The sequence below is a fragment of the Vicugna pacos genome, chromosome 34 (assembly GCF_048564905.1).
Source record: "Vicugna pacos chromosome 34, VicPac4, whole genome shotgun sequence".
NCBI lineage: Eukaryota > Metazoa > Chordata > Mammalia > Artiodactyla > Camelidae > Vicugna > Vicugna pacos.
In genome coordinates, this window is record NC_133020.1 from 13,116,930 (window position 1) to 13,139,367 (window position 22,438).

General features: G+C 43.3%; 1 protein-coding gene across 2 annotated transcripts; it reads left to right on the forward strand.

The window, feature by feature from the left end:
- Window positions 1-440: 440 nt before the first annotated feature.
- ERP27 (endoplasmic reticulum protein 27) lies at window positions 441-20,458 on the forward strand. Of its 2 annotated transcripts, XM_072954769.1 has the most exons (8): window positions 441-573; window positions 956-1,056; window positions 2,749-2,886; window positions 11,301-11,417; window positions 14,910-15,035; window positions 16,137-16,334; window positions 16,751-16,786; window positions 20,203-20,458. In XM_072954769.1, exons 1-8 carry the CDS (start codon window positions 480-482, stop codon window positions 20,209-20,211), a joined length of 819 nt encoding a protein of 272 aa, XP_072810870.1. In that variant the 5' UTR covers window positions 441-479; the 3' UTR covers window positions 20,212-20,458. The 2 variants fall into 2 exon arrangements, with proteins under 2 accessions (XP_072810870.1, XP_006199954.1); XM_006199892.4 differs by lacking the exon at window positions 20,203-20,458 and having other exon boundaries at window positions 16,751-17,446.
- Window positions 20,459-22,438: the final 1,980 nt, after the last annotated feature.

Below are 22,438 nucleotides of genomic sequence, written 5' to 3' on the forward strand. Positions count from 1 at the left end.
AGGACTCTGCTTGGGCAGCCGCTGCAGGAAGAAAGGCTTCTCTGGACTCCATCATTGTCTCAAATGTCCTCAGCCTGTCCTCCCAGAGCAGCCTCTCATAGCAGTTTCCCAATGTTTTACCCCTTTCCATTCTATATTTAAATGGCCTGTTTATTTGTCCACGTCTCACACTAACAATCTAAGCTGGGAGAGGCGGATCAGATCACAGGTCCGCAGGTCAATACCTGGCATAGAAGATTTTGTTTTATTTAAATGAACTGACCCGACTTTCTCCTGGTTGGTTTTGTTCTGAGGCCCCGTCACTGAGCTCGGTCTCTTATCTCAGAAGTTGAAGGTCCCCGTGGAGCCAGCTGTGAAGTTCCCAGAGCACTAGAAACACCACAGTCATTTAACTACAGAGTGGGCTACCCTGTGTCTGCATCCCAAACTGCAAGGTCCAGGGCAGGAGCAGGAGCAGGAGAAGGAGCAGGAGCAGGACAATGGAGGCTGCCCAGGCCAGATGCCTGTTTCTGGTTTTTCTCTTCACGTGCCAGCTGTCCCCAGAAGCTGCCGCAGAAGGCCAGGAACCCGCAGGTAAAAGAAAAGAGTGCTTCGGTGACCGTAGGGAGAAGGAGCTGTCAGGAGAAGGGAAGGGAACTTGGTCGCATTCTGGGTACTCCTCCTCCAAACCTAGGAAACTTTCCAGGAAATCTGGATAAAGACCTGCCTGGCCTGGTGGAGAAGAGGGAGGTCCGGCGTTAGCCTTCAGAAATAGGCTATCATGTGGGGTCCCCCTCCACACGTTAGCCAAAAGGTAAAGCCTTGGAATGGTAGCTGCACCCCTCAATCTCTTTGTCCTTAGTTTAGAGAGAAAAAGTAGAGGTGCTCTCATTATTTAGAGCTGCTTCTCTACTCAGCACCCCCAAACCTCCTACTTCCCTGTGACTCTCCCCCACCCTCCTCTGTCTCTGTCTAGATGGTTCCAGTGCTTCCCAGAAACCCGTGCAGCTCACAGATGTCCCAGCTGCCATGGAATTCATCGCTGCCGCTGAGGTGGCTGTCATAGGCTTCTTCCAGGTTTGTCCAGACACCCCACCTGCCACTCCTCCAAAGAACCAGAAACATCCTACCTGCAGGGAGCCACGTTTGTCCCCTGCTGGCCAGAGGACACTGCTTCAGAAGCCAAAGGGCACAGAGTCGGCCTTTAACTTGTCAATCAAGGGCTCTCAGCTTCTAGACATTGCCAGTCTCTGAACTATGTTTCTCTTACATTTGCTTCAAGAGTTCTCACGCTGCTGGCTGGGTCTCCCCATCCACAGATGCTTTGAAGCTTCAGTCAGCATCTGAATTCCTGAGGCGTGGGTCAGAGTAAACTCAACTCCCAATATCCAGGCAACACATTAGTCAACAGCTTCCTCCAGTCTGAAGCTCCTCACTAAGTAGGTAGTCCCTCGTTCTTCTTTCTCTTTGTTTGCTCTGAAATGTTGTATACAGAAGGTGTTCGCCTCCGTCTTCCAGACTGACCGTCTGGCTAATAAAAGCGGCCGTAATGAGAGGGCATCATTCCAGCATTTCCCTTTTTCTTGGAGGTAACATCTGGTGATCCTCACAGCCGATCAAGCCCCTACTCTCTCCTTGCAGACCTTCTTGTCTGCTTCCATTCATTAATTCCAACTCACCATCACCCTGTCTATTCTGTGTACACAGATGAAAATAGCCTGGGCGAGATGTAAGTGGAGAAGGAAGATGAGGAGGAGCAAATTTTTCAGTGATGAGAGATCTGAGCTGTAGACAAAAGCAGCCGCAGGGACGGAGTGGTGAGAAAGTGGAGCTGGAGGAGGGTGCAATAACTTAAGTGGCCACCAGGTGTCGTTATTTGATCCGTGAGCAATTGCATTTTAGGGAGCCGAACAAAAAAGAGGAAGCCCTGATTAACAGCTGTTCATACCCTCGAATGATTTCCACACATCCTTGTAATGATCAAGGCGCCAACTCCCTCTGCTTGACCCCAGATGCAAGGCTAACCGAGATCTTTTCTCTCTGCAAATCTCCTCCCCCAGCCAGAGAGATGTCCGGGAAGAATACAGAAACACTTGTGTATACTGCCTGGAGCTGCTGTGGGCAAGGTCTGTGACAGCAGGGAGATAAGACCACCTCACTATAGAAGGGCTGCTGTCAACACTCAGAAGAGGCTTCCCTGCTCCCTCCTGCAGGCCTGGGTTCTAGAGCTGGAACAATGCATGAGTCGTGTCTTCATGGCTCAAGACCAGTGCAACGAGAACTATTTGCCCACATCCTCCACAAGCCTTTGTTGCTAAACCTTCTACTTAAACTTCTTATATATATTTTTTCTTTTTTTGGTCTTTTTGACAGCACATATTTCTTATTTTTGCATTTCTTCTTTCCTCTACAAATTACTCCCCAAATATTTGCCTTCTTTTGGTATATCAGTGACAGGGCAGCCCAACTCTGCAGGTCTCTATGATTTTGAGTCCCCTCTCAGCTACTAATAAGCTGAACGTTCTATGGTAAAGCCAGACAGGAGTCCCAGGATTAGCCACAATTTTGTAGTTACCTATTAACCCGCCCAGCCTGGAAAATTCAACAACGTTGCCACAGATTTAGCCCACATTTTTAGAGGTCGATTTGTCTGACTGGACACTATGATTTCTGATATGAGTGAGTATATTTCTTTGCCCTAGTCTGTTTCTACATCTCTCTCCTCCAAAAATAACCTCTGTGGGGGTTTTTTTCCCCCTCTTCTTTTAGGATTTAGAAGTACCAGCAGTATCCATATTCCACAGTACAGTGCAAAATTTCCAAGACGTGTCATTTGGAATCAGCACTGCCCCGGAGGTTCTAGCCCACTACAACGTCACTGGCAGCGTCATTTCCCTCTTTCGTCTGGTAAGTCTGGTGGGCAGCTCCGATCTTCTCCCAGTTTTACCTTAAGTCGTGCACACACAAACTTGTGAGACCAGAAAGGAGTCTCGGTGTTCAGCATGAATGGTGACACCAGAGTTGAGGACCGTGGTGATGACAATGTTGTCATGACATGGAAAGAGGCTAGGAGATGAGCTTTATAGCCCTATTTTGTCTCTGACCAGCCATGCGACATGAGCAGGTCACTGACCATTTCTTGGCTTCAGTTCTCTCATCTCTAAAATAAAAGGATTTGACCATATCATCTGTAAGGTCATCCTGAGCTCTAAAATTTTATATTTTTATGTCTTTGAGAGTTCACTGACATGTATCGAACCTGTGTTAAACAACCACGGTGTGCCCTCTGCAAGATATTGATAATAAAAACACACTGAGTAAAGTCTCCCTGCTCATAGATCTTAAAATGTAGTAGAGATTGTAAACATAATATACAAGTATCTATAACACAAAGAGCATCACTACAGATAAAATATTACAAGGGTTCAAATGATAAAAGCAGGGTAAGAATTATGACCAAAAACATAATAATAATTATGGAGGACACGAACCGAACTGGGATTTAAAAAAAAAAAGAAAAAACTTGAACAAAATAGAGAAGAATTTATGGCCAAAGTTGGGAGAGAAAATTAAACTTAGGAAACAGTGTTCAGGCCAACTTGACTGGATCTCAGAGAACATGTTTTGCGCAAATGAACATGACAGAGAAGTTTATTGGATCCACATTGTAGAGAAATTTGAATACCAGCTCAATGGGTTTGCACTTCAGTTTGTTGGCACTGGACAGCCCCTCAGGACTTCAGATCCGGGGAATAACATGACAGAAACGTGTTTTTGCAAGATTATTTTGGCAACAATGATTAGGATGGATTCTTAGGCAAAAAGACAAGCATAGAGAAAACTTTTGTTAGGCTGACAAAATATACAGATCATCAACCAAGGGTCTTTGGTAGAAAGTGAGGAAAAGGCAGGTCCTGCAAGGATTAGATATCAAAATTACAAAAAGGAGGCAAAGTTTAAAGCCAGGGGACCTAGGAAGAGTGAGGGCATAACAGAAATAGGGATTTCTGATGCTTAAGTTGGCTTTGAGTTTGTATTATTGGTAGAATATCAAGGTGAAGATGACCAGGATCCACTTAAAAGGGGAAACTGAGCGAAAGTTAAAGTTTTAAGATTTCTGGACTCAATGTCCTTCCCTCTCTAACCTCCATCCTGTCTATCTCTTATACTTCTCATCCAAACCTCTTTTAAATGGATTTTATATTCAGTGCCTCCAACCTTCCTTAAGCCCTTAAATATAGTCCTATCTAGTTTATGTATCACTCCATCAAGTCTGCTTTCATCCAGGTCGGTGTGGCTTCCAGATTTCCAAATCCAATGTACACTGTTTAGGTCTTATTTTAGGTCTCCGCCATATTTGACATCATTGGCTACTCTTTTCTCTTTAATATTGTGTCTTCCCTTGACCCGGGAGCCTGCTTTTCCTGATCCATCTCCTCCTTTAATCTCCTTGGGACCCTCTCTTCCTCCATCCACACTGCTGTCTGACTCAAGGCTCTTCTCAGTCGAGGTTATAGAACCCATGCTCCCTGGAAGCAAAGACTGATTTGCTCACTCCTTCAACCACCGAGCATTTAAAAGTGCCTGCCACGCAGCAGGTACTCCTTGTCTGTTGAATAAATAAATATGTAAATGAACCATTTTTTACTTTTAAAAAAGACTTTATTCACATAGAGAGGTTTTAGGTTCAGAGCAAAATTGAGAGAGAGATAACAGAGACTCCCCATGGCTCTCCTGCCCCCACGTCCATAACTTCCCCACTCATCCACACCCCTCACCCGAGTGGTCCATCTGCCACAATCGATGAAACTACATCGAAACATCAAACTCACCCAGACTATGTTTGTTAGGGTTTGGAGTGTTTTAGTCTAGCCTGGAACACTCTCATGATTCAAATGTTTGCTGGATGGAACTATTTGAATACCTTCGGAAGCTAAGACTACAGTCTTAACTTAGCCAAAGCTGTTTGTCGTCTGGACCTGCTGGATGCTGTTCCTCCCTCTAAAGCACAATTTTCTTGAATGGCTGTGTTCGTTCAGTCTCTAACTTTACCAGTTGCACCTCCTACCTTACTGAGCCCACATTCTCCTCCCCTCCTCCTGTCTCACTCCTCACTTAGACTCTTAGCATCTTTGGCATAAACGTTTTTAATACCTTCTTAATACATCTCCCTTTACTAGCTCTTATCCAGTCCCTAGACTGGTGTCACAATGATGGGTTTAAAATGGGAATTTGACCATGACACCGCCTTCTTAGAAAGTCTTCAATAGTCACCATTTCTTACAAGAAAAAAATCTAGATATTTAGACAAGTAGGTTTTATGACCTGGCCACTTACTACCTGTTTTTCCATTCCCTTTTCTAGCTCTACCCTCTCAATACCCAACTATACACCGTGTGATAATGTAGTTCCACCATTCCACCCAGGCTGTCTCTGCCTAAAATGCCAACACGCTCAGGACCCCTCTCACTTAGCCTCAGCTAGCTGACTCCTCTTATTCCAGTGAATCAGTTCAAGCACCCTACCTTCAAGCACCCTCCCTGGAGTCTCCAAATTGGCCTGACTATTCCTCTACACATCCATGCCTGTTTTCATTCACCTCTTTGTAGTACATGTTGTGTATTTCTGTGTCTGTCTCACCTTTAACTCTACTAGACCATGGGCGGGAACCATAACGTATTCATCTCTGTATTCCAAAGGTGTCCAATATGTCTCTGGTGCCCAGAAGACACTCAGAAAGTGAGGAACTGACTCACCTCCAAAATATGTCTGAAGGTGCATGGGTCCCTTCAGTAAGTCTTCCCCCAGCTGGACAGCAGTGGCAGGTGAAATGCATTGTGAGATAGGATTAAGTCAAATTCTTCTTTGAAAAGCTTTGGTAAGAAAGATAAAGAAGGATACACTGATGCCTTTCATGGCGCTGTTGAACTATTTGTAGCAACCTTTCAATACAAAAATTCTAGTTAGCTACAGGTCCACAAGAACCTCCTCCCCAGTTTGTTTATAGATCTTATGAAAGCCTGATTTAAAAGTCTTAGTACTACCTACATGCACGTGGGGGCAAGAAAAACAAATGCTGCTGCTTCCAATGTCTTCTACAGGCTTTACAACCTCTGATGGGCGAGTTAACTTTGTTTACAAGTCGTTCTTCACAAAGCCCTGTTGATGACTTCCCAGGGCTGCTCGCTCTCCTTTAGAATCTGTTTTCTGTTTCCCACTAGTCACAGACCTACTCTGGAGGAACTCTTGGGGCCTCTGTGGACACCAAAACCAAGCACACACGGGTTCCTGCCCCACTCCACTGGCAGGTCTGGGAGAGGTCCAGCTTATGCAGTGACAGCTTTCAGATAAACATTTTTTTCTCAGTTTACACTTCAAAAAAAATTCAGTCCAAATTTTCATAGGTTTATTTGTCAGGAGTTTGGAATAAACTTTGTTTTTTTGAAAGAAGAGTATCAACTAAGACTGTTTATTTGGGTTTTTTTTTTTTTCCCACTGAGAGACGTGACTCAGTTGCAAATTTTCTGGTACCTCCTTTCATCTGAGAGCTATAATTTCTTCTGTTTGTTTTTGTGCCAAATTGATGATAGGAACTGTGTCAAGTTTTCCAATATTCTACCAGTTAATTCTCATAAGAATCTGATGAAATAATGATCCCTGTGTTATCAATAAGGAAACCAAAGTTCCATAAGATACATTCAGTTGCCCAGAGTCTCACAACTACAGAGTAACAGACATTTGATTCATACCCAGCATTGCCAGCTCCAGAGCACACCATTTCTACTACACTTAAGTGACTTTCTATAGTACTTGACCCTGAAGAAAACCTGTTTTCACTCCTAGATTCTGTCTACTCAAATGTCTCTCATTCTAAAGCCTTTAAAAAAAACATACACACTTTCTCCTAAATCATTTCTCTATCTCCCTGGCACTAGTTAATCAAACCCTAGGATTATGTCTCAAGATTTAATCTAGGCATTACAAATTTTGGCAAGGAAATTTCACAATTTGGACATATTTCAAGATAAGTTGAAATAATAAGTAGAAATATGATAGGATACACTGAGTTGACAGTTATGTTGGAGCAAGAAGACAGCAAATCCTCTCCAAAACAGTGCAAACCAACTAGATAAATGTGATCGGGAAACATTTAACCAAAGTGGAGCACTAGGAGGTTGGGTATGACAATCTGTTTGAGGACACAGCCTGTCTGCTGTGACAGTGACAGTAGGAAGGCCCTCCATGCTCTCAGTAGGATTCTCACTGTTGCCCTAACAGAGATGTGATTCTGGGCTCAGCAAACCATGAGCCTGTCCTAAAATGGCACTTCAGATATTATTTGAATATCTACCCAGTTTTGAGTATTCTCAATCACTTCCAGTTTAAGAAATATAAGTAGCCTAATTTTGACCCGGTGGGATTGTAATGGAAACACAGGAGAGACGCTCGTTCATTCCTTTCACAATTTTTCATTGGATACTTGCTATGAGAAATGCACCTTGCCAAGCCAAGAGAATCAGAAGGACCCAGTGCATGCAAATAAGCTGGTAAGAAACTCAAGAAGTACAAATTTTAAAATATTTTTCTAAAGTAGATATTTACCAAATATATGATATGCTGAGCAGCTTATAAAAACAAACCCACAGACATCAGGGCATTTGTTTAACAAATAATTTCTCAGCGTCATCCAAGAAATTTAATATTGCAACTGTGGCGTAAACTAGGACAACTTTAATACGCTTTAGGAAGAGCTGGGTTGTTCATTAGAGAAACCTATTGGAATTCAAAGGAACACTGCTGAAATTCTAATAAACAGAAAAGGAATGAGTGAGTAAATCCATTGGTATGATACAGTGTCTGAAACATAAAACACTCCACATCAGACACTCTTGGGGAACCTCAAAATTACACTGTAAGGTAGCAGCCCTTCTGGCTTATGGTTTCTGTTTTTCTTCTGGTGCCTCTTTTCTTGGGGAGAAAAGGAATATGATTTTTCAAGAAAAATTCTTTCCCCAAACTGGAAAAATACATAATTTTTTCCCCCACTCTTGGTTCCGGGGCTGGACTTTCTTTCCAGTGCCTTATGCAAATAGATCCCTTTACAGAAGGGAGATTTCCTGTTCAAATGTTGTTTCCAGGAACCCTACACATGAACGTTCCAGATTTTTATTGGTTTAAGAAATAGTGAAATAATCAGGCATCTCTGGTTCAAAAAAGCACAGCAAAGTGGAGAGGCTTCAGGAGGGTGGTTTTTATCAAAGCTCTTTGCCTCTTAGAGAATGTTATCACTGCTCACCATCCTCTGCCTCCAATATACTGCATTCCTTAAGTCCAGAAACACCTGGAGTAGCTGGCGTTTCCTGTTATCCCTGTTCTGGGAAACAGGAGGGACTGCCTGGAAAAGGGAAGAGAAAGGGAGGAGTTTCTGGCCCGGAGCACAGCTCGGTCAGCTGCGGCACAGGCACCAGGCCTTCAAACTTCTAGAAAAATAATCAGCAAGTATTCAGACATCTTAAATATCGAAAGGACCCTGATTGTGACTGTAATGATGGTTTTGATGATTGCACAATTCGCAAAGCCTTCTAAAGGACACATGCCAGGTGGCAAAGCAGGCCCTAAGCAGCTTTAAAGCTCCCCTGTGCTGGCTTCTCATCTGTCCTCACCCTACTGACCGCAGGACGGGGATGGGAGCAGGGAGGGCAAGGACCCCATGGAGGAAGACTTTTTCTCCTCCTTTCATATTTCTGCCCCAAGCTTTCTACTCCAACTGTGTGAATTTTAAAACAATGAAATACGCAAAGGGAGTTCACATTTTAAAACATCCTGTGGTTTTGAGGAATTTTTTTCTCCAAAATGCTTTTTCTGAATTACAAATATTTTCTGTATCTCAGCTTTGGCATATTTTATAAGTTTGAGTTGTGAAAAACCGTCATAAAATAAAGTGATTAAATTGCCATCTGAGTGTCAGCACTTCTGTGCCTCAGTGCCTAGCATACAGCAAGCACTCAACACATAATTCAACGCAAATGGATTATGAGGTAGACCCAGATATAACGAGATCTATTCAGAATTAATAAAATTAACCATAAAGAGGGCACTGGGCTTCTTGGAGATTCATATTGCCTTTAACTAACCCAATGAGAGACCATCCTGAACAAAGGAAGAGAAAGTTTCCATGGGGATGACAATGTTGAGCAATCTTGGATTCTTACTGTTTAGTGGCTATAATTTACCTCTGCCTGAATTCCCTCCTGCAAAAACTTAAATGAGATTTACCTCTGACTTTGCTAGGTAGACTGGGAGAAAGTATCTTGGGGGTAAAATGATGGCTGTGATCCGGGGCAAGATCTGACTGGGTAGGACGCATATGAGATAGCAGATGTAAGGGAAAGGGGATGAGAAGGTGTTCAAGGATTGGTGGTCCATGGGTCTCTAAAGTGATCCAAATTATTTTAGGAAGCAGAATTGTTCAGGAGCCAGCCCTGATCATTTTATCTGTTGGCCTAGTTGCTATGGTGGCGGAAATATTGTATTATGTCCTTATGGGCTTGAAGAGATAGAAGTGGGGAATGGGAAACTCTGGGAACAGTGTTTGGCAGCATGACGTCCTATCTCTATCATATCTGAGTATCGTGGAAAGGTAGTTCTAAAATGCAAACCTGGAATGACAGACCAGGTAACTAGACAACCCCTTCCACTAAAGTTATACATATTTATTTTTAAGATAAGCAAAAAAAATTATTTAAAAAAAAGGTATTGGAGAACTAGCAAGAGAAGGAAAAACATCTAGACTAAGATCTATAATAAAATGGAAACCTGAAAAGATGAACCCTTTATTGGGACTGCTTAGCCGGTCCTAGAAGAAGTAGCAGAGAGGTTGAGAGGTTTATTAGCATGTTTGAGATCAAGGAACCACAAACATAAATGTCGGAGTCCAGGGCCCACAAGAGGAAGTAAGAGGTAAATCTAGTTAAACCCCCTTTTTCACTTCGAACCCTGAAGAGCAATACCCGAAAATTAAGGATGCACCGTAAGCCGATCAGCCATCCCCAGGGCTGCCGCACAGGTCCAGGTCATCTCAGTCCCTGAAATTGCACCCGGACGATCATATATGAATATACACATGCATGTACATATTACATACACCTACACACATATATGATACATATATATATTATCAAAAATCAAAACTCCCAGTCCTGGATACATGCTCAACAGGGGCAGAGGCCTGAGTACCGAGACACGTGAACAAGAGTGTTCACTGCAGCATTATCTTAATAACCAGAAACTGGGAAAACCTAAATATCCATCCACAGTAAAATGACTAGCTGTTTTGCACTGTTACACAACAGGGTATCACACAGCAGGGGAAATGAACAAACTGTAGCTAAATGCAACAACGCGGATGACTCTCACACACAAACCTTTGAGCAAAAGAGATCAGCCACACACACAGAAAATGTAGTTTGTCTCCATTTATGTCATGTTTAATAAAAGACGAGACTAAACTGTAATATTAAGAGATGCGTTTTTAAGTGGTAAAGCAATGAAGGAAAGGATGAAAGCGGTCAACATAAATGTAGGCTCATGATCACCTTTGGCCAAAAAAAAAAAAAAAAAACGATGATGGATTAGAAGGGACCCCAGAGGGCTTCAGAAATTCTGGCATTTCCTGAGTGGTGGTGCCACAGTTGTTTGCTCTGTGGTAATATACTGAGGTCTGTATTTTGTTTTATGCTTTTCTCTGTAGGTGTGTTTTACATAAATAGAACTTTAATCTGATCCAGTGAAGTATGCATGTTGTAATGCATACTGGTGATCCTTGACCTCAGGGTAGAGTTTAACCTCTTGACCGTGGCTTCCAGGCTCTTTGCTCTGCTAGCCTGCTGCCCCTCTCTCCTGCCCACACTTAACATCTACTCAATGGTCAAGCTAAACCAGCTGCAGCTTCTAACCCAGGGCAGCCTCGTCATTTCGCCTTTTTGTTCTTTATTTAGAACTCCCACCGCCATCCTCATTCACCTGACCAAGCCTCAGCCGCTTTTCGGGAGCTGCCTCTTCCTGGAAGCGTTTCCTCTCTTCCCGGGGTACCTGTGGGCCTGTGATTCCCCCGGGATGACACCTACCACTTTCTGTGGGACGTCTCTGTTTACTTCTCTGTCCCGCAGGACAGTGTGTTCCTCGAGGGCAGGAAACATTTCCTATTTACCTTTCTGTCTTTGGAACTTCAGTTAGTGCCTGACGTGTGCTAAATAGTCCAGGAACATTTATCAAGGAATAAGGACAGAACAGTGACAACTTCACCCTTTTTGTGTTACCAGGTGGATAACGAACAACTGGACTTAAAGAGTAAGGACATTGAAAGCATGGATCTCCCCAAATTAAGCCGTTTCATTGAGAGCAACAACCTCCACTTGGTGACAGAGTACAACCCTATGGTAAATAGCCCCTGTCTCCAGATCCTGAAGTCCCCATGTCAGGGAGGGTCATGGCCTTCATAGCAGACATGCTTTCCTGCAGGAGTTCCAGTCCTTTGGCCACTAATAAGAGTAACCACCATTAATTAAACAACTGTTTGTTTATGTTGACATCCTTACTGCAACTCTTAAGAGTGATAGACTTGTCTCTCCCCAACAAAAAAAGAAACAGAAAAGGTAAGTGACATATCACATGACTAGGAAGAAAGAGAGCCGGAGGGCAAAGTTCAGGTGACTAATTAAAAACTGCTGAGTTTTCCTGCCTGAGGGGGTTCGGTGAAGCCAATTCCAGTCCCAGCAACATTCTAGACCATGCTTCTCAAACAAGATTGCAAGCTCTCTGCAGTTGCAAAGATGCTGGAGGTCCATTCTTTTCTCTAAAGCATCGGTGACCAATACTTTTGTAAAACACAATAAAAGCAAATTGATAGACAAAAGGAATGTTTAAACACAAAGCCAACTGATCACACACTTGGGTGTCGCCGCAATGTAAAATTTCTAAGAAAGTTTTTATGCTTTTCTCTGCCTGCCTCCTGTCTGGTACCACCTGCGCATGCCCAGACCCTCACAGGGTCTCAGGTTTCTCTCTGGGTTTGTCTTCCTCAGGGGTTGTATGCTGCCTGGAACCTGGGTTAAAGGTGCTGGTCCACCCGCTCATCTTCTGACCTTCTAACACTCTGCAACTTACAGGATTACTTTATATGTCCTGCCCTTTCCTTTTCCCAGCATGAATCATAGAATGATAGTGTTAACATCAGCTCAGTAATGCTATGCATTCTCCAATAACAGTACTTTACATGCATGTCACGGTGATTAGAACTTACAAAGCCGTTTCACACCATTTCCTCATTTAATACTCACGGTGATTCTTTCGAAGCAGAAGAGAGGAAAGTATTATGCCCATTTTATAGAGAACTTTCAAATTCCAAATGACATTCAAGATTTTGCAGAAGTAGAAAAGGCATCATTTAAGGCAGAAAATTTAGCTGGTGATACATTAGCTCATGTTGTCCATTTCCGTTTTACTGGAGAGGAAACGGGAATTCAGAAAAGTGATGTCACTTCCTCACAGCCTGACTAGTAATTTGAGCTCCAGAGACAGCCCTAGCCACTTGTCTCTGCTTTTTTCTGGACTGGTCTTTCTGAGTCCTGAGGTTTTTCCATTGGCCCACACATCCTTCAACAGAAAACACCCCTTTTCCTGTTGACTAAATTCCTGTCCACCTCTCACATCATGTTTGTCTCCGTGGAGTGGTGACTCCATTTCCACTTGTGCTAAGATTCCAAACACACACCCCCCAGGAGTGTTGGCAGCAATAATTAAAAAGGCGTTTTTTCCCTAGGTCATCGTCATCATTCTGGTCATTGTGTATATAGAGCTGCCAGGAGTGCACGTGGGATCAGAAAAGATGACCTTACGGTCCTGGTCCCTGAGTTGATGGCTCGAGTCCTAGAATTCTGCAGGTAACTAGGGCAGAGGCAGGGACTAGCCTTCCTGAATTCTGATGCCTGGTCCATCTCTTATCTTACAGAACAATGACACATTTTGTTAAGTTTCACATTAGTAGTGAAGGCAAATCATATCAAGAAGAAATTAGGTCAGAATTTCTTTAGAGAAGCCAATTGAACTTTTATTGTGAATTTTTCAGTTCCCCAAAGCAGAGCTTTTCTCTTTCGGAGACCTGCCCACACTCCTACAGTTATTCCTCGGCTGTTGCTGGTGCAGAGGTTTGTGCCAGAAGCAACTGGGCAGAAATTCACAGCCATGTAGTCGGCCTCCTGTGCGCTTTTGACACAGACACTCAGTACTTGGCTTCAAGGTGAAAATCCTACTTTGCGTTTCAGGATTAAACTGATCACTTCTGCTGTGTCCAGTCCCTTCTGCTAAGACAACTATATCTTTTGAGTCTTTAGCTTTGATATCTTGACTCTTCCCAAGATTTATCCTCCCACTCTGCAATAGAAAGGTAGATGCATGCTCTAAATTTAAGTAGCAGGGTCATCCAATCTCCCAAATTTAAAATCTAAAAACTGGTTTGAAACTCCAGGGGGAAAGTTAGGGGACCCTCCTTGCCTACATGTTGGCCAGTAGAGCTGGAAAATTGCTAGGAGTAGTGCGTGGCTTCTGGAAGGATCCTGCCTAGTCACTCCCCTTCCACCATCCGGGGACTCTGCCCAAAGTATCGTTAACCCACCATAATCTCTCTTCCTACGCACATGTTAGTTTTATAGCAATGCTTTCTGTACTTAGAAGGGAGAGGTGAAAAGGAATGGGATTTGTTTAAAGTAAGAGACACTTGCAGCACTAATGAAGGGAGCAGTGCCCTAATTCAGGCTCCCTCTTCCCTCCTCCCTCGGGTCACAGCTGTCCCCTCCCCTCCATCACCTCTAATCAGCCAAAAGGGGCCAACGCTTCTGGTCTCCTGAAGAGCTTCCCTTTTTGCTGACCTGCGGTAGACTGATTCAACCAGGCTCTGGGTTGATTTGCTTTAGAAGGGGTTTTGCAATCAGCTATGAATGAGGCAGTATGTCCTGATGGTTAAGAGCATGGACTCCGGCGCCACACTGCCTGCTGTGGATCCCAGCTCACCACTTATGGAAATTTAGGAGATTTTGTGCCTCGGTTTCTTCATGTTTTCATAAAACTGGGGCTTTGGGGATTAAATTAGCTAGTATATGGGAGGCCCCGAAAACGCCCAGCACACAGTTAAGCACTCAAAATTATGCACTATTAACATGCAGTTAAAGGCCACATTTTAACTGCATCTGGATGTTCTTCCAACATGAATAGGAGTTGAAAAAAGTGACTAAAATGTTACCTGGTGTCTTTGTTGCCTGCTGATGCGTAACAGCTCACTCCAGAATTTAACAGCTGAAAACAGTGATAGTGGATGATCTCACACAGTTTCTGTGGGTCAACTATTTGGGGGTGGCTGGGGCTTGGCGCTTCTGATCTGGGGGCCCTTGTAAGGTTGCAAGCATTGGTCAGGGAGGCAGTCAGCTAAAGTTTTGAGGGGGCTGGAAGATCTGCTTCCAAGATGGCTCAGTCAGTGCTGGCTGTTAGCAGGGGGCCTTAGCTTCTTGCTGTGTGAATGTGCACATAGGGCTGCTTGAGTACCTAATACGAGAGAGTTCAGTGGTACAAGAAAGAGCAAGGCAGAGCTACTTTGTCTCCTGTGACCTAACCTTGGAAGCCACTCTCCATCATTACTGCAGTATCCCTTTGGTTACTCAGCTCAGCCCTGTTCAGTGTGGGGAGAAGGGATCCACCCAGTTGCATGCAAACCAGAGGGTGAGATGTGTTAAGAGCCATCGCGGAGGCCAGTTGCCATCTGTGTTGTGGATGGACAGCTCTCATGTACGTTCCACGGAACCTATTCACTGGGCTGCCATTGATGTTTTTTTTACCTCTTTCCCTCTTTCATCCCACTACAATACATTTCAACTTGCCAGACGGTAATTGGCCTGTTTAATAGTAAGATTCAGATTCATCTTCTACTGGTGATGGACAAGGGATCCCCAGAGTATGAAGAAAGCTTGTACAAATACCAGGAGGCAGCTAAGCTCTTCCAGGGGAAGGTAAGTCTGGACTGGGAGACACCCTTTGGCAAACTCAGCACCAGGACACTAGAAAGAGGAGGATGGGGCCAGGGAGGTGAGATAAATAGGGAAGATAAGTACAGTTAGGAGGTAATAAAGTGAGAAGTGGGGCAGCGTACATCACATTACTCTGCTTTAAAACCCAAGACATGTTTTACACTAGTAAAGATGTATCTAATCATATCTTCCATTAGCAGTAAGTCTGTTTCTTTTTTTAAGTATTGATTGGTGGAGAGAAAATAGAGACCCAAAGATACTGAAAATAAAAATCATCTATTAATTGCAGTTTCCCTGCTCCTTGCCATTGTCTCTCAAAGTTTTAGAACTCAGGGCTTATTTCTCACGTACATGGTGCCTACTGGATAAGAAATATTTCTTTCTTTCCCGTCTCTACTTTATGTACGTCTGCTTGATATCACTGAAATAGTAAAACTTCAACCACTCTAAGGCTTCTGAATTGAACTAGAAGCCTGTTCAGTGATGACAGCTGTCTGGTAATAAAATAAGCCAGCCTTTAAGTGGTTGCTTCCCTAACACTGGAGGCTGTCAGGGTTACCAAATGTAGATGATCCTCTAATTAGAATATTATCAAGAAGGTTTCCAACCTGGGTAGAAAGTTTGATTTAATAATATAAAATAGTTAACAGTTATCAATCACTTACTATATGCTAAAAATTGTACCAGAAATATTAAATCCATTCTCTCGTTTAGTCTCCCCCAACAAAAGCCCATTTATCTAATAAGAACACTAAGTCTCAGAGAGGCTGAGTAATGTGCCTGAAGTCACACAGCTGGAAAATACTAGAGGCAACACTGAGAATGAATTCTCTCCTTTTAGCCATTAGGTCATACTTTCTCCCTTAGCTACTCACTAAAGTCTCCTCTAATTCTATGTTAAATAAACTTGATCAAAGGGTTACTAAACCAAAGCGATGAAAAATAAGAAGAAATTCAGTTGAGACTGAAATTGTGTGGCACAGACCATGAAGTCAATCAGTATAAACTGAAACAATTACAAGGTGTCTCTTTCTCCCCAGGACCTCAGTGAGCTCTTTCTCTTTTAAACTTCTCCAACTGCAGATTCTTTTCGTTCTGGTGGACAGTGGTGTGAAGGAAAATAGGAAGGTGATATCATTTTTCAAACTAAAGAATTCCCAGCTGCCTGCTTTGGCGATTTACCAGACCCTGGATGATGTATGGGACACACTGCCAATAACAGAAGTGTCAGTTGAGCACGTGCAAAACTTCTGCGATGGATTCCTGAAGGGGAAGAGGCTGGTAAGTGAGAGACGACAGGTAAAGCAAGTTGAGTTTGTCCTCCTTTCTCTGTCCCTTTAATACCCTGTTGAATAAAAATTCTTTGGCCTCCACTGGATTTGGTTAGGAGTAAAAGGATAGGAAAATATGGTGGTCAGAGTTGGGATGCTTTTTAGGATATAGTCATGGGACCAGAACTAAAGAAGCATTTTTGGACAGGTCTTGAAGCTTCAAAGGAGCTGAATTTTAGATTTTATGCTTCTGTGTATTGTATCAATGGGAAACAAGTCAAATTCCACATAAGGAGTTCATGAGCTACAAATTACAGATGGATGTAGGACTTTCAGGAGGAATTAAACAGCCCAATTTGCTAATCTCAGAGCTCAAAAACAAGAGTGGACTCCAAATCTAAATATCTGTGTCATGATGTTTTTCAGAGAGAAAATCATGAATCAGAAGAAAAGACTTCAAAGGTGGAACTTTAATTTCTCCCTGGTTCTTCTGCGTACTACCATGCATCTACTTTCTGTCAAAAAAAGGATTAACTCAGACCTCAGAGACACTAAACAACAGGATTACCAGGTTTTACACACACACACACACACACACACACACACACACACACACATACATAGCTCCAATTTGTTCCTTAAAAATCTCATTTACTCTCCTTGGGGTTTTGTTTGTTTGTTTGTTTTTTAATTTTCTATACCCTCTCAGTACCCATCCAATTTTCTCTTATGCATTCACACTAAGTAGGCCCATACACTGTAACACATGCCACTGGGTGGAAGCTTTAAGAGAAATACTGGGATACTATGAAGGGGCAACATTCCTGGAAGGAGAATGTTCTGATCTGTCATTAAACACTAAATTCATATACTGCACAGGACTTACACACAGCCTCTTGTAGGGTTGCCCAAAGGTGGAGACTCTGCTTCCTGCATAGCATGTCCCTCTCTGACTCAGGGCCAAGGACAAAAAGATGGTTTTAAACACCTTTCTGGAATTGTCTTTTTGCCAGAAATCAAATGATATTTTCCAGTCTCTGAACTCAGCAGAAACAGACCATGTCTCTGCTTGTTTAGCGTTCCTAACTCCCCATATAAATCAACAGCCACATAATAAATAAAAGGCAATAATGTTATAGGAAAAAAGACTGGCATCTCTTTGCAGACCAACCCTCTTGTAAATACCCCACTGCCCAACTCAGCAGTATGGACCTCACCCTTCGGTGCCCACTGTTTAGGGTCACGCCATGAGCCACTAATGTGTTATTGTTCCCTCTGTGGGTGGGATGGGAGGTGGCAGAGACCATCCCGCAGGAGGATTGGTATCAACAAGGCAGAGGAGCTAGAAACTAAACTAGGTAAAAGGTTGGGGGATGGGTAGGAGGAGGGGGTCTCCTGGCCCCGGGGCGGGCTGCAGCTAAGTGTGGATTATGGCAGGTGAGGTGTGCAGTCCAGCTCACACGGGACGGAGGGAGAGTTTGGCTGAGTGTCTCTGGCCCACAGGCTGTTACTGTCAACACACAGATGCTGCATTGTTCCCAGGAGGCCCTTGGCCCCAAAGGAAAGAGCGTAAGTGCTGAAGAGCTGAAAAACCACAGTGTATACCTAAGGACTGGGCCAAGTGGGGAACAGAGACTGAAAGGCATGGTTGTTCCTTTCTGTGGGGAAAACTCCACAGCCTCTGAGCGGGGAGTCAGCTGCTGGCATGGACTCTGTGAAAGCAGCTGTGTCCGGCACACCCCTCGGCAACAGGAGACCGTGGATTCTGGGAGAGCATCCCGTCCATCCCCAGGGCTTCTGAAAACCACCCAGACAGTCTCCTGCTTGAGGCTGAAAAATATTCCTGGGATAGGCACATCCCAGAAGCCTCCCTTTGATGCTACAAACCAGACCTCTTGACATTTACAGTCAGGAAATTCTTCCTGATATCCAGCTGAGGTCCGCTAGCCACACAAGCTTTCTTCTTACCTATAGGCCATGGAAATTCATAGCAGCTGCCAGTCACCATCTCTAAATGGTACCTTTAACTCCTTGCTGGTTGTTCTTAAGCCTGCTTATCCCTTCTCCAAACCCACAATCCAACCCTTTCACCTTTTTTTGTTTTTAATTTCCAAGTCATTTGATTTACTTTACTATTTTTCTCTCTTCCCTCTTTCTCAGCTTTCCCTCTTTCTTGCTTAAAATAACAGGATTCCAAACTATCGTGGGAATTTGGTAAATGCTAAAACATAGATTGCAATGAGCTACATTTTGTTCAATATTGGGTAAATTTTTCAATTCTTTTACTTGAAGTCTTCCTCCCAGTAACTATGGTCAATACCGACCACATAGGTCTTAATATATTTTTAAGGGTTTTTTTAAATTAACTTTTTCATTTTTATACAATTTTTAAAGGTTACTTTCCATTTGCAGTTATTACCAGATAGAGGCTATATTCTCTGTGATGTACAATACATCCTTGAGCCTGTCTTACAACCAACAGTCTGTGTCTTACCCCCCCACCCCCATGTTGCCCCTCCCACCTCCCCAATGGTAACCACTGGTTTGTTCTCTATATTTTTACAGTGTATTTTGCTATTTGATGATATTCAATACCAGTTTTATTATACATTGTATTTTGTATGCTTTTAAAAAATCTTTATGGTAGTTAATTATTCCTTCTCAGTTTATGCTTCTCCAAAACTGAAAGATATTTTTTTGCCTATCTTCCTGTTCTTTGTAGGGAACTTATGACTAAAGAATGGAACTTCTTTAGAAAGAAGAGATCTCTAAAAGTTCCCATTCATTCACTTAAGATCAGACTTCGTATTATAAACTTCTCTAATTTTTAGAGCTTCTCTGTCTTTGGATAATATCTTCCTAAGAGTCTATCTACATTTATTTCTCCAAGGCTACATTATTGTTGAAATATCTAGATATATCACAGTTATTCCGCATTGTGGAGTCATTCATTGCCCCTAGCTGCAAAGGCTGCCATATTTTTTCCTTAGAGTATGAAGGAAGTGGTGATATTATGCAATAGAACTTTGTAAGAGCTGTTGGAAGGTTTGGAAGACTATGATAGCAGGAAGGAGTGGGAACAGGGCGTGAGTCAGAGGAATGCCGGGAAGGTCTGTGTTTGCATCTCACCTCTCTGGTGTCTGTGGCTCTGTGACCTTGGAAAAACCACTTCCTATCTGAGGACACTAGTTCACTGAGAATCATACAATAATAATTCATAGGTTTTTTTTACTGAGGAAAGGCAATGGTGATGGAGGACGGTAGTCTGAGCAAATCTATCTCCTGCTTAAACACTTTGAACAGATGATGTATTTTAAAGGTACACTGTTGATTACTATATTGAGAAAAGATCGCTCCATGACCAATTAAGTTCTCATCTGCGGAGATGTCTAAAGAAAACTGAGCAACTTTGATACAAACATGCTCTATGTTTTTCTGGAATAGAAGAGAGCCGTGAGAGAGTTGGGTTTCCTAACACGGTCAAAATTTAAGCATGTCTTGTAACTAATATGCACCATAGTAATACTCTGAATAAACTCTATTAACTTGGAGAAGCATAAAGGCTCAGCAGAGGGAGACTGACTCTGAACAGTTTTTTTAAGTAATAATAAGAATTCATTATTATTAAATAATAGTAGGGTTTTTTGAGATCCCAGGGTGATCAGACCTATTAAGTAAAGTTTGTCATTACTTTTATTTTTTGCACTTAATGTGACCCTACCTTCTCCGGGTAGTGGTCACTTCTCCAATTGTCAGAACTTATGGCAAAGGAGAGGCTTCCTTCAGGGTCTTAAAAGGATTAGCATGAGAGGCATCGCACTTGAGATTGGAATCGCAGTTGCAATAACTTTTAAAATGTAAGCTTTGTTATTATCCAGGTATGGTGAGGCCAACAGCTCAGGGATGACGGCCATTGAAAAGATAGTTCATTACTCATAGTTCCCAAGAGGAGGGAACACACTATGCCACAAAGGGCCACATGGCGAAGCACCAGGACTGGTCAAGAGACAAAGGAGACGGGGAAAATGTGGGCAAGAGCCTTCATTGAGGTTTTAACCGGAAGGAACATTCAAGAAAAGGTAAGCAGGGTAGGCTGGTTGGAATAACTTCAGTAGGCTCTGGGCCATAGCAGCTGTCGCTAGTTGCCTGGAACCTGGCCCTGGGGTCATTAGGGCAAACTGATTGTGTCTCAGAGTGTGAGAGACCTGTGCGAGCTCAGTAAAGGAGGCGGTTGGGGTATGAATTATGGACTTGTTGGTTTGCATATGAAAGAAACTCTAGTAAGTGAGTTGTTCACTATCTCTGGAAATCGGCTAGCTCTGGGAGGAGCCATCCCTCCGGGGTCAGCAAGGCCCCAGGTGTCAAAGCTTCAGAAACACATGGTGAACACAACACTCTAACACCCACCTGTCATGCGACTTCTCTCCCAACTCCCCGAGTTTGGTCATGCTAGAAAGGAAGGCACACTGTCTTCATGAGGCCCCCTTTAATACACACATACCTTGGCTGTGCAGGGATAGGACGGGTGCTAGGTGGTATATTCTGAGGGAGAAGTTCATTTTTTCATATATTCATTCATTCATTTAAATATGTACTAATCAACTACAAGGGTGAGAGGCAAAACTGCCTGCTAAGAGAGAAAGCTGGCCTTGGGTGACAGACCACGGAACAGGGGAGTTTCAGTTACAATGACAACGAGCAGCGTGGAAGCCGTCCTGCTGATTTTGGGTTGTGGACAGAGAACAGCAGAACCAGGAAAGCTGGCTAAAGGAGGAGACGGTGCTGTGGAGAGGGACGGATAGGAGGCTGGCGGTGGGCTGGGGAGGCCCTAGAGTTGGGAGAAGAGAAAGGACAAAGGGACAGTGTACCACAAAAGGGAAGAGGTGCATCATGGACAAACTTTATTCCACAACTGAGTTTGTGACCGGCCCTATTTATTTCACCTTCCTGAAAGTATCTGGTTTCCTAAGTAAACAAATACATAAATAAAATAAAATAAAACAGGAAGTGGGATGTATATGACGCATACTCCTAATTACAGTACTTTGACAGAGGGAGGCCTAAGAATAGAAAAAGAAGGATGCCTAAAACTTCTCTTGAGCTCTGAACCTTTGGAGAAAAGGGACTCAAGAAATCACAGAAACAAGTGAATTTCAAAATCGTACCTCAGTAAAGAGGCATGAGAGCCCCCCTCCTTCAAATCATTTCCAAAGTAGCTCAGGGTGCCATTCTTCTCTTTCTGTTCTGCAACCAGAGGTCACTGTTTCTGTGAGTTTCACAATGAAGTATCTGAGTGACACCAGGAGCAGAAGGTAAGGGAGAGCGATGGGCTGGGGGTGAAGTTACAGGTATAGGTTGTGAAAAGTTGTGTGGAATCCAGACTTGAATGTGCTGTTATCCAAACAGTTGCACTAAGTCTTAATAGCAGGATTCAATTTCTACATTAGACCCACTATTCTTAATATGGTAACATGGTTTTCGCCTAGGCTTGAGGAAGTAAAAATAGATGAGATTTGACGTAATTCCAGCTGTAGTGCAGTAAGAATTTAGAAATGAACAAATATGGTGTGTTACAGGTCATGTCTCCCAGGAAAAAGACTCTGAGACTGAATTTCCTAGCAGGAAGCTTATTGGGGGTGGAGGTGGGGTGGGGGCAGTTCCTCTTAGGACCTGGGAGAAAATGAAGAAAGTAAGACTGCACAGAAGGAAAAGCTGAGATGTGACATAGTCACACAAAGTTTCATATCATCCCATGGGGATGTTTGGTACTGAAACGTCCTTGCAGAACTGTCCAAAACTGGAGAATAGGGCTCAGGTCTTCACACTCTCACACTGATCATCTGATGCAGGCCACACACAGGAAAGGGTGTGACCATGGGCAAGGTGACACTTAGCAGAGGGCAATCTCTGGCTTTGAGGTTGGTGAGTGGACCTTCAGCTAAGAGTTGTCATCTGTCAAAACACCCAGCAGCTGGGGTGCTGTGATCTGAATGACTGTGTGTGCCCAATATTCATAACTTAAATTCCAACATCCAATATGATGGTATTAGGAGGTGGGGCCTTTGGGAGGTGATTAGGTCAGGAGAGCAGAGCCCTCATGAACAGGATTAGTGC

Bases quoted from the DNA above. Each gene is read 5' to 3' on its own strand.
- ERP27 (XM_006199892.4), top strand. From the start codon at position 480: ATGGAGGCTGCCCAGGCCAGATGCCTGTTTCTGGTTTTTCTCTTCACG. The intron at 1,057-2,748 runs GTTTGTCCAGAC...CTCTTCTTTTAG, and splicing joins CTGTCATAGGCTTCTTCCAG to GATTTAGAAGTACCAGCAGT. The intron at 11,418-14,909 runs GTAAATAGCCCC...TCAACTTGCCAG, and splicing joins TGACAGAGTACAACCCTATG to ACGGTAATTGGCCTGTTTAA.